The sequence below is a fragment of the Lycium barbarum genome, chromosome 1 (genome assembly GCF_019175385.1).
Source record: "Lycium barbarum isolate Lr01 chromosome 1, ASM1917538v2, whole genome shotgun sequence".
Taxonomy (NCBI): Eukaryota; Viridiplantae; Streptophyta; class Magnoliopsida; order Solanales; family Solanaceae; genus Lycium; species Lycium barbarum.
In genome coordinates this window covers 164,860,064-164,872,283 of record NC_083337.1, presented here as the reverse complement: position 1 = coordinate 164,872,283, position 12,220 = coordinate 164,860,064, and the positions used below count along the sequence as shown (strand labels likewise).

Below are 12,220 nucleotides of genomic sequence, written 5' to 3'. Positions count from 1 at the left end.
TGAAATTCATTGATTTGGTTGGAAAACTTTCAATGAGATTTTAGAAACCATTGTCTATTAAAATAAACCCGCTCTTAGTTGTAAAATCATAAACTACATTGGATCGTTACTTGAAAGTTCCTTGTATCCATGCTTGTGGCCATTGATCATTTTATTCGCTTTCTAGATTAGTTTACATTTTTACATTAGTTATAATTTTATCCAAAAACCAAATTATTATCAAGTGTTTGGCTTAGCGTAGAAAGTGATAATTCCTTACTTGTTTAAATCGCCTAGCATATTGTTCCCTGTGGGATCGACCCCGACTCATAGTTGGGTAAATTATATTGCATACGACCGTGTACACTTTCTCTTTGAGGAGTGGATTTGGACGTTATCAATTTTGGCGCCGCTGCCGGGGAACAATTTGGCGTATTTGGGTTAGTTTGGGATTTTAGCTTACTTGCTTTTGTCCAAACTTGTGAATATTTGTGAAAATGTGTTTGTGATTTTTTTTTTTGTGTGTTTTGTGTTTAGTTTTTATTTTATTTTTACTTTTGTCTTTATGGAATCTTGGAATGAAAATGGGTTTGATGGTTGCAATCCATATTTTGATGGCCCATGTCCATATTATGGAGGACCCCACTTTTGACAAGATTGTGAAAATGCTCCCGAGAGAGATGTGTGCACCGTCTCAATCCAATGATGGGAATATTTGTAATATATGTGGTGGTCAAGGTGGACATTGGGGTGATTGTCCCAATTATTTTGCTTCCCCTCCCCCAAGTTGTTCTAACGAAAATGTTAGTTGTGCTTTTGAGTTTGATAGGGACAATGACATGGCAAGTGAAGGACAAAGTGCTGGATTTGAAGGCATCATGGAAATACTCCAAACATACTTAGATCGAGAAGCTAAAATGGCGGAAGAGCGAAAGCTCGTCCAACAATCCATTTTAGAAAATGGAGAAGCTATGAAAAGAATGAATGATTCATTAGAAGATGCAAATTCCTCAATTGTCATGGAAATGTCTACTCCTCAAAATGAATTGATTGAAGAAGAGATTTCAAATTGAAAAGATGAGCCCGAAAATTCTTGTGTCCACAAAAAAAGTTGTGAAAGTGAGGAAGTGGTTCAACTTAACGAAGAGCAAAATCTTGAAGAAGAAATCTCCAATTCTCAAAAAGAAGAAGTTGAGGAAATTTTGAAAAGCATAATGGGGAGGAATGAAAACTATGGGCAAGTCTTGACCAAATTGTGGGAAGAAGTTCAACATGGAGATGATGAAACTATCCAAAAGGTGTATCTCACCATGGATGGATTTTTACAAGAGTTGGCGACTCTCACAATGAAGAAAAACTTGACAAAATGAAAATTTTGAGCCATGATTGGCTAATGAATCAAGCTCAACAACTTGAAGCCTATGGGGATCACCGTGAAGGCATTTCACGAATGATGGAAGAATTTCTAAAAATGCATGTTGAGCAAATTCAAGAAGTGGAGCTACTTGAAATTGCTATCCAGAAATTGGAGGCCGAATTGAATGCAAAGATTGAGGCATGTGATGCTCAATATCAAAGGGCCATGGATTGTAGTTTTGAGTTAGTTTCCAATGAAGAAGAGGTCAAGATTGATTTTCATGAGCTAATGGTAAATTGCCAGCCTACCAACCCAAAAATAGTAAATGATGTCGAAGTTGAAGAAATGATACTAGAGTAGCATAAAAAAGTTCATAAAATAATATTTGAAGACTCTAGTTCATTTTTGGGTGAGGATGTAAAAATTCATGCAAATTTGGAATTTGAGCGCGTTGGACCTCATTCTAACCATTTTTCCACGTTGTGCTTGGTGAATGATATGGAAGTTGAACCAACCAAGCCTATGGAGAATTTTGGAGATGAAAATCAAAGCGTTTTCAATTTGAAGTTTGTTATGCCAAGAAGACAAAATGACATGCCTCACTTACGGGCCAAGAAGTGCAAAATGCGATTACCCGAAATTTGGCCTCTTTGTTTTTCGACCACCGCCCCATGAGCGTTATCATGATCTTGATTCAAAGTTGGGGCGCAAATTCATATCTTCTAAATGGAAGGAAACGTGGTGAAATTGGTAACCGTCGTGCCACGACGTTAACACAAGCGCTTAGTGGGAGGCAACCCATAGTTTTAAATTTTTTTAGTCGTTTTTAAAATTTTATTTTTTAGAATAGTTTGTTTTATTGCTTTTGATTAATCTGCAAAGTTTCATAATTTTTGGAATTGTTTTGAGTAGGTCGGGGTTTCAAAGCAGCCACAAACCAGTAGTTGCTGTTGAAATAGATCCCAACAGCCACACCAAAAATTCAAGTGACATCACCTGTGAATCGCAGGTCATGCCTGCGAGTCGCAGGTCATGCTTGCGTTTCGCAGGTGCTGACTCAGTGACATCACCTGCGAACCGCAGGTCATGCCTGCGAGTCGCAGGTGCTGCTAAAAAAAAATCAGGTGACATCACCTACGAACCGCAGGTCATGCCTGCGAGTCGCAATTGCTGGAAAAAAAAATTAATTGCCCTCAAACTATTTTGTGTTTTGTTTTGATTATGTGCAGTGAGGACACTGCAATGTTTGTAGTTGGGGTGGCATGTGGTAGCACATTATATTTTGGATATGCATAAATTGTGCCCTTGCCGGGCTTTTGTCTTATATATGGATATTGTGTGCCCTTGCCGGGTTTGTTTTGTGACTGTTGGTGTGGTTGTGAATAAACGTTGTTACAAATGGAATTTGCTCAAATTTTTGAAGATTTTGTTTTGTTGGCGTGTTGTGGTTTAGTCACTTTTATTATTTTATTTTCTTTCTTAGCTTCTTTAATTAGTCTTGTAGTTTAGGTGTAGGTGATCCTTTGAGGAAAAATTGTGGAAACTCTTGACTTGTTTGGTACTAATAGAGTTAGTCTCTTGCATGTGAAGCATTTAATTGAACATACCCCTCCAAGTGGAATTTTAAGTGAGAAGAGAAGCAAGATGCATAGAAGGAATGATCTTTGTGACAACTTTTTGGCTCATTTTGTGACTCTTTACCTACTAGACGAATTTTACTTGGGATGATGAGATATTGCTCTATTTGTTCTTGCTTAGGAAGTAAAATTGATCCATCTTGACTAGTTCATATGCCATATGTGGTGAGTGTTTGTTGAATAATTCTCGTGTTTACTGTTATCATCTAAAACTTACCCGGTTAGTCTTTCAATGCTAATTTTGATTATGTTGGTTGGAGAGATGACCTTGGGCTATCTTTGTGATTTTTGAAAAAGCCTCTTTAGCCTTTTCAGTCTACCATTGCATAAATAATATCACTAGTAACTCCATTTGAGCCTATGACCTTTTCTTTGATTGCCACATTACAAGCCTTTACCCTTTTTGAAAAGTCTCTCTTTTGAACCTTTCCCTCCTTGAACATGAAATTGTGAATTTGAGGCCAAAAGCCTAAGTTGGGGGTGTTAGTGTTGCTTGAGAAGTGGTGAAGTTTGGTGTAGTGGAAAAGTCAAAAGAAATGAAGAAAATTTGAAAAATACAAAAAGGTTGCAAACTTTTTGTGCCAAAAAATAATAATATTAGAAATCAAGAAAATGGTTGCACAAAAAGAAGTTGGAATAATTGGGGAAACTAGTATGCAAAGGAAGGAGTGATGTTTTGAAATGAAGAGGAAAGTGGACAAAAGGTTTTGTGTAGTGTTCAAGGAGGGCGTAGTCACTTGTATCCCAAATACTTATCCTACCCTTCCCTAAGCCTACATTACGAGCTTAAAAAGTCCCTCTGTGATCTCCAACCGAATGTTCTTGAGTTAGTGATGATTGAAAATAAGGGCAAGCTTATGGTGTGATATTTGTTAGCACTAGAATTTCTTTGTTGAGTGTGAGTGACTTTGTGTATTTGTCCCTTGCGTTGTTATTGTGAATATAGTGATTTTGGGACTTTCTTTCTTGTGAGGGCATATGGATTACGATAGATTGGTGATGTTCAAAAATTCCAAGTTGAGTCAAATGAGTATATCTAGTAAGCTGGTGGTTTTGAGTCACTTATTGAGGCTTGAGTGTTGTCGCTTGATTGTTTTGAAACTCCATTGCATTCTTGAAATTGTATTTTGAAATGAGGGAGTTATTTGGTTGAAGTTTCACATGCTTGTAGCCTAATTATTTGTACCAATCAAAGTCATGTTTTTGTGCTTAAAGTGGATCCTCATTGAGATTTTTGTTTTGATTTGCTTGAGGACAAGCAAAGACTTTAAGTTGGGGGTGTTGATGTGCCGTGAAATGACGGGATATTCGATGCTAATTCCTTAAGCTTTTGTGACTCTTCAAGCACTTTTGTTGTTACTTTTTGTGTATTTATGTTGTTTTGTAGGATAAGATGCCCGGAGAGCATAACGGAGCAAAAATAGAACAAGAAGCACTTTCTGGCAGCACATGCTAGTAGCACTTGCTGCAGTATGTTGAACATGCGAGCAGCATATTATGCAGCATGTGCTGACAGAGAAATTGGCACAACAAGCTACGGTTTTGGCACAACATGCGACTCGCATGTTGCACCTGCGACACAAGATGCGAGTAGCATGTTGTGCACGCAGGGTATTTTTGTCCAAATTTTGTTCCCGTTTTGGCACTTCTATAAATAGAATGCTAGGGTTTGTAAAACTCATCTTTGGCCATTTCATACAAGTTTTGGAGACTAAGTTCCTACACCACACTTTGGGGTTGAAGATTTGAAGATTTGGTTGAGCATTTCTTAAACCTTTAATTCATTTCTTCAATTCCTTGCTTTGTATTGTATATCTAAGTGTGTAGTATTTATTTTCTTCACTTGAATCTTGTTTATGGAAATATTCTATGATTAAAGTGTTGGATGAAACTCTTGTTTTGCTTATGTATTGAATGATTTTTATTGCTATTGAAGTGGGTCTTTGTTGATTTAATTAATCTTGTTCTTTAATGTTTCTTAAGGGATTAGCCAACCCTAAGACTCGCCCATTTACTTTGATTGAGCTCGGAAGAGGAAATCTAGGTTGGGAAAGATTAATTAACAAGAATTTGAGTCATTAAACTCATCTAATAACTTGAGCTAGGAATAGGAAAGTTACTTGAGATTCAATTGGTTGTGCTTGATATCACACTCTAAGGCTTGGAAAAGCTTAGAGTGAAATTCATTGATTTGGTTGGAAGACTTTTAATGAGATTTTAGAAACCATTGTCTATTAAAATAAACCCGCTCTTAGTTGTAAAATCATAAACTACATTGGATCGTTACTTGAGAGTTCCTTGTATCCATGCTTGTGGCCATTGATCATTTTATTCGCTTTCTAGATTAGTTTACATTTTTGCATTAGTTATAATTTTATCCAAAAACTAAATTATTATCAAGTGTTTGGCTTAGCGTAGAAAGTGATAATTCCTTACTTGTTTAAATCGCCTAGCATATTGTTCCCTGTGGGATCGACCCCGACTCATAGTTGGGTAAATTATATTGCATACGACCGTGTACACTTTCTCTTTGAGGAGTGGATTTTGACGTTATCACTAGTATGATTGATGAATAGAAATGTATGTTTAATTATGTGGCTCACCTAGATGAAAGTATAAGTGTAAGCCAAGGGGTGCCCGGGTGAGCTAGCACCGGGCGCTCGTCGTGGCCCTTTAGACGGGTCGTGACAAAATCTGTCACTCTTTGGGCAGGTCTGAACATCACTGCAACAGTCCTTCATGATACTATCTTAGTATATTATTATACCATAATGGTATCATGGAGGAATGTTGAAGAGTTTTTTCGTTGAAGGACTGCAATAGTCCTGCATGATACCATCTCAGTATATTTTATTCCAGTATATTTTTATACCATTGTAGTATCAAGCAGGACTAGAGATTGTTTTATTCAAGGACTTCAGCAGTCCTTCATGATACCATCATGGTAATAAAATCTCACTATATGCTAGAATATTTATTTTTTGAGATAAAGAAAAATATAGAATAAATTAAAAAAAAAATATATCAGTTATCCTTTTTATTGATATTAAAAAACGAAAGAAAGGAGCATTGGTGTTCTTTCCCCATTTTATTATCATATACGATTGTACTTTCCTACGGTGGTGTTTGCTTCAAATATTTGAAAACTTTTTTGCAAAATATCATTTTTGAATTTTTCGTAAAACCTGCATATATCAACTTAAATTCACCGTAAAATAGTTTTAAATTTTTTCAAAATCTCAAGACTTCTACGTTGATGAAATTCTTACAATATTTTGTGAAAAAAACTATTACTCCACCACATTCAAAAAATAGAAATTGAAGAAGAAGAAACCACTTTAAATGTAATTCTCTTTCTTAATTTTCAGTTCATGTTCCAACGGGAAAAGAAAGTACAACAATAAAGACAAAAATATACCCCACGCTTAAAAGGGAAACAAATTAAGTGAGGGAAAGAAAAAGAAAAGTGTAGAGAAACAGTCTCAATTGTATTGAACTAATGAAGTATATAAAAGACAATGTAGCTTTTAAAATATCTGAAAATGTATGTGGCTGTTAGTAACTGGTCCAGAAAGGTGTATCTGAAAAGAAGAAAATGTCACATGTAGATTGTAGAGTGACAAAAACCTAAAAAGGCAAGTGATTTGTACTACTCCTACATTGCAGCTGTTAACTGTTGCCTGAAATGTACTTGGTCATTTTTTTCTTCCATTTCCTTATCTTCACAGACCAGTGGCCACAGCAATTCATTTAAGATTTTTAATATTACATTTTGTTATACTTTTAAAATTATGAGTTCAAATTTAAGAATTTTTAGTAAATTTTCAAGTTTATACTTAATTATTTATTATAGAAAATATTAGGTTCAGATGAATCCGACATTCAAAGACTGTTTTTGCCCCTAAAATCAAATATAGTTATGCCTCCCGTAAAAAATATTGCGTTATGATGAATCCAATACATACGGTCAAAATTAAAAGTTTGACTTCCGAAATACGAAAAGTGTCAAATAAATTGAGACGGAGAGAGTATTCATTAAAGAAATGCTTCTTACATGACGTTTAATTAGGAGAATAAATTACTTGATGATATTAATATAGTCCATTTACAAAATATAATCAAGTAAGTTGAACTTTGTGCTGTCATGTACAAATGATTAATTAGATGATGGCATCGACAATCAGTGTACTGAGGGTCTCTTTGCCCAATAATTCATCAAGAACAGTGTTACTTTCTGTGACTAAAAGCATTCAATGATCAAATCAATATGGTGACCTAAACTGTAAATAGTCTTTTTAAGTTGTCGACTGACGGTAATTATATAAAGCAATATTTATATAATTAGAGTACTGTTTATGATTTAGAAGGTACAATATATGCAAGGTTTTAATTATTATTTAATAAAAGTAATTAATTTCTTATCACTAATTAGAAAAAAAAATAGACGATCAATGTATATAACTTAAAATCAAATATTTAGAATAAAAGAAAACCTTTCTTTGGATGGTGAGGTTTTGTAAATAGTGTGAAATCTTAAATATCTCATGTATGTAAGTTAAATTCAAATATTTAGGATAAGAAACACACTCTTTTGAATGGTAGGGTTTTGTATACAGTGTGAAGCTTGATATCCGATCGATGCTCCATTATATTTCACTTTACAACACATCGCCAAATAGTAAAAGCACCGGTTGTTTAGTTTTCATATGAATTGGTTTTAGAAATATATCTAAAAATATGTTATCCAAGTAACGTAATTGTTTCGTGGACTAGGTTTGATCTTCGTTATGTTTCGTTGAGCAAAAGGTGAAACAGGGATAATAAGAGGTGAACGCACAAGTATAGTGTAAAAATCATTACTAATATCATTAAAAAAAACTGTAGATTTTGGTGGTAAAAATCGCCAATTTTTACTTTTGAGAAGACATAAATTAACTGTTCATAACTACTCCAGTACTATATATCCTATAAAGCCACTTTAGAGTGATCATCGACATTTTCTCCAAATATATTGCTAAAAAAGATATGAAATAGCAGTATAAAACATGACAAGACGCTGGCTTCTCTTTTGAGTTGTTAAAAAAAATTCTCAATTAAAAGCCATGTTCTTGGGGTTGACATTAACTAATTTATGATCATGTGATAATTCCAAGGGTTGATATGTAATGTTATGAACATTAAAAAGTATTAAGGTTTTAGTCCGTCTATAAGGAATATAACAACATTCATTGCTCATTTATGACTATTTGGTGCATGTTTCATACTATGTTAGTAACTTTTGCTTTTCTAACTGAACAAGACTTGAACAGAAAAAATCATCTAATATTTTTTACCACAGCTAATACTTGACTTGAACTTGAGATTTCATAAATCATAACCCAACCTTGAGTGCATATTAACAACTTTTTTAACTTTGCAATTATATACTCCCGCCGAATAAAAACTTAAAATCAAGACATATTTTGAAAATCTAACATACCTTATTTACCACCAGCAAAATAGAGACAAGAAATAAGGGAAATAACAAAAGCCGTCCGAATACACAAATGACAATTCAACAGTACCCATTAAACAAGGGCACAACAAGCAAGAAGTTTACATGAGAAAACTAAGCAACACATTGAAACTTCACATCCTTAAAAATCTCCACTGGCGAGTTGTTCATGAGAGCGGTTGATGAAGACAAATTCATAGATAACTCCAGCAAGCCCACCACCAATAAGGGGTCCGGCCCAGTAAACCCATTGGTGAGTCCAAGTCCAGCTAACCAAAGATGGTCCAAATGAAACAGCAGGGTTCATTGAAGCTCCAGTAAAGCACCCACCAGCTAGAATGTTGGCACCAACAATGAAACCAATGGCAATTGGTGCAATTGTTCCCAATTCTCCCTTCTTTGGGTCAACAGCAGTTGCATACACAGTGTAAACAAGTCCAAATGTCATCACTATCTCGAACACAAGGGCGTTCCATACTGATACATCAGCACCCAATGCAAATGACCCAGTGCTCTGCATAAATTTTTAATCGTGACAATTGTTAATATTGTCTCAGTACGAAAATTAAAAGGGTTTAAATTCTGCATGCTGATGATATACAAATATTTACGTCATTAAATTAAGTTAACCTATGAAAACAGGTAAAAAATTTATAAACGTGATTATGCTACCAAATTAAGTTATTGGAATATTCTTGTAATATATGTAGAAGAAAGTGACTGTTACCTAACGGACATAACAAGCTTAGGTGCTAATGAAATTGGCTCTCATAAATACCGAATAAATGTTTACTATATCTATATTGGTTTAAATAAAGTCACCATCATATCACTATCTTACATAATGAGAGGACAAAATAAGTCACTTTCAAACTAGATATAAAAAGATTTCTAGCTATCCGTGAGTTCCAAATTTACCCATTATAAAATATGTAGAAGCCCTTGGTGTCATTGTCCTAGACAAGCCTAAATAATTTCAAACACTCTAATCAGAGAAATCACAAGACAAACAATGACTAGAACCTCCCAACGATGATGACCTTGACACCAGGCACAAGTTCAACTTTTATCTATTTAAAAAGTATACTTAATTTTAATGGTATAGTAGTTTAATGTATAAGTGAAAATGACCATAGAGCATACATTCTACTTTCACTAGCTGCCTTGGTTTTCATGAAATAAATCAGGAGTGAAAACTAGCATATATATCAAATGGCTAATGAACCCAGTGGTAATAGATAATCACCTAGTATATCCAAAAAAAAAAAAACTCCTAATGCTACTGTTATTGAGTCAGCACTTAGCTAATAGATCACACAGCTAGCCTAAATATATTTTAGTACTCTGTCTCTCTTTTTTTTTTTTTTTTTTTTTAAACTAGGCAAAATTTCCATGGTAAAAAAGACTTTATTCCATATAGTAATACAGGATAAATCTTAAATAGGGCATAACATTTCTTTTTCTTGACTGAAAACAAAATGTTTGTAGCATTTTCCCTTTACTACTTTTCAGTAAAGTTGAACAGATGTACTTCCCAGAAGATTCGCAAAAGCTCTCGATTTCTCTCTCATACTTCTACCATTGATTATCCGTTTTAAGATTAGAAAGTAAAACAACAAATTTATTTATTGCATCTCAGTTCAACCATCCAAAAGGTTTGGAAGGTGAATGACCCTGCCTATTCAAGCTAAAGATGTAAAAATTAGGTAAAAAGCCTCCGAGTTCACTTATACTAAAGAAAAACTAGGAGTTCACTTATACTTTTTTCTTTGACCACTTATACTTTTTTCTTTGACTTTCCCTTTTTCCTATTGAATGTATTAGAACTTTTTTTTGGGTAAAATAGTACTTCATCTGCGTGAGTTTACGTGATATTATTTGAATCGACGATGAAAATAAATGATTTTTTTTTTAACTTATAGTCTTAAACAAGTACAATTTTTGTGTGACTCTAAAATTCTTAAAATCTGTAGCTTTAAATATCTCATAATATTGTATGGTAATAAAAATTGTAAAATTAATTATTTTTAATTTTAAAAATATATTTATTTTTAAATGGACCCAAAAGAAGTGATCATATAAATGAACATAGAGAGCTATTGTGTAAAAGATTAAGATGCGTATTAATGCACAAAGGAAATGGACCCTTAGGAAATGGACCCTTAGGGGTCGTTTGGTGCATGGTATAAGCTGGGATATCCCAGCACTAATTTTTTGTATCATATTTAGTAAAAGATAAATTTATACCTTGTACCAAACAAAATATAAAATGCATCTCATGGTATAAGCTGAGATATACCTTCTTATACCACTTATCTTGGGACTATTTTATATCATCTAGGAGATGGTATAAAATAGTCCTAAAATATAAGATAAATTAATTCCGAAATTATAATCCCGGAATAATTTTGACCATGCACCAAACGACCACTAACAGTTAACAACAAGTCATGAAAGCTATGGTATGATGAGACAAATAAAAACAGTCCAATAATAACATAGCTAAGTGTGTACGTTTTGCTGGACATCTATAAATTGCATCTCACACGTACGTGCATAAAGTAAATGACTATACTCCCCCTACTGACGCTAACTGTGTAACAAGTCAAAAGATATGGAGTATTAAAACTCAAGCCCTCAGGCGTCTTTTCGTGGCTGGTTAAAGTTATACAAATATTAATAATACATAAATTAATTACGAGAAAAGTTATATATTATTTTATATAGGTATTAATTATAAAAGATTTAGTTATACATGTTTTAGTGATTCATGTATTAGCTATTTCACCTTTTGCCCTGCATAAAATAATATATTTCCCTCCTAATATACCTGTAATAATTATGCGAGTGTTTAAATTACAAATCAAACACCGTACTAATTTTATATTTGAATAACTCACCCCATAACTAACTACTAAATACAGCATTACTTATTAAAATTTTAATAAATAAATAACTTAATCCTAACCGGCCGGGGGCTACCAAACGACTTGTACCAAATTAAAGGCGATAATATATCTAAGTGTCCACGTATCGCTTTAGATTTATGTAAATATGTACTTTTTTTAATGTAAAATATGTACTTACCAAGCCACCAGTGGCGAATTCAAGAAGGCCACAGGCAGCAGTGGAACCAAGCAACTGTGCAACGATGTACAGAATCCCACGGAACATAGTGATGTTTCCACCAACAAAAGCACCGAAGGTAACGGCAGGGTTAACATGGCCACCGGAGATGTTAGCACCAACGGAAACAGCCACGAAAAGCCCGAAAGCATGCGCTATCGAGGCTGAGATAAGGCCGGCAGGGCTGGCAGCCCCGTCAGCGGTTAGCTTGTTGTAAGCCATGCCAGAACCCTGACCTGCGAAAACGAAGATGAGGGTACTGATGAACTCCGCCAGGGCTGCTTTCAGCGCCCCTGGACTGCGGAATTCCTCATGGCTTCCCATAGCAATTTGGTCGATCGGCATGGCTGGAAAATCAAGAAATGGAAATCTTTTTAGTGTACAAAGTCACTAAGGGCAAGTGGAGTGATGAAAATAGGGAAATTTTGCATGGATTTATATTGGGAAATTGGTAAATTGCATGAGGGGTTAGGAACCGGCTATAGTAGGTAACCGGATACTAATTTGGACCAATTTAATAAGATTCAAACCAAAATTTGTGGGCGAGCGGTCCCGTAGAGGGTGAAAGGCCTGCATTGCCAGCTAAGAATTCACCTCCAATTTGCTGTGGTGATGACACGTGGACAA

The 12,220-nt window shown here is 34.6% G+C and overlaps 1 protein-coding gene across 1 annotated transcript; it reads right to left on the bottom strand.

Annotated features, from left to right (window-relative positions):
* Positions 1–8,433: 8,433 nt before the first annotated feature.
* LOC132604608 (probable aquaporin TIP1-1) lies at positions 8,434–12,017 on the bottom strand. The gene is made up of 2 exons (XM_060318186.1): positions 11,555–12,017; positions 8,434–8,981 (listed from the first exon to the last, which is right to left on the bottom strand). Exons 1-2 carry the CDS (start codon positions 11,936–11,938, stop codon positions 8,610–8,612), a joined length of 756 nt encoding a protein of 251 aa, XP_060174169.1. The 5' UTR covers positions 11,939–12,017; the 3' UTR covers positions 8,434–8,609.
* Between the last annotated feature and the right edge of the window lie 203 nt (positions 12,018–12,220).

What these genes read in the sequence shown, in the direction of transcription:
- LOC132604608 (XM_060318186.1), bottom strand. Translation starts at nt 11,938, where the DNA reads ATGCCGATCGACCAAATTGCTATGGGAAGCCATGAGGAATTCCGCAGT. An exon ending in AATTCGCCACTGGTGGCTTG is followed by an intron (nt 8,982 to 11,554) that starts GTAAGTACATAT and finishes AAATTTATGCAG; the next exon opens with AGCACTGGGTCATTTGCATT.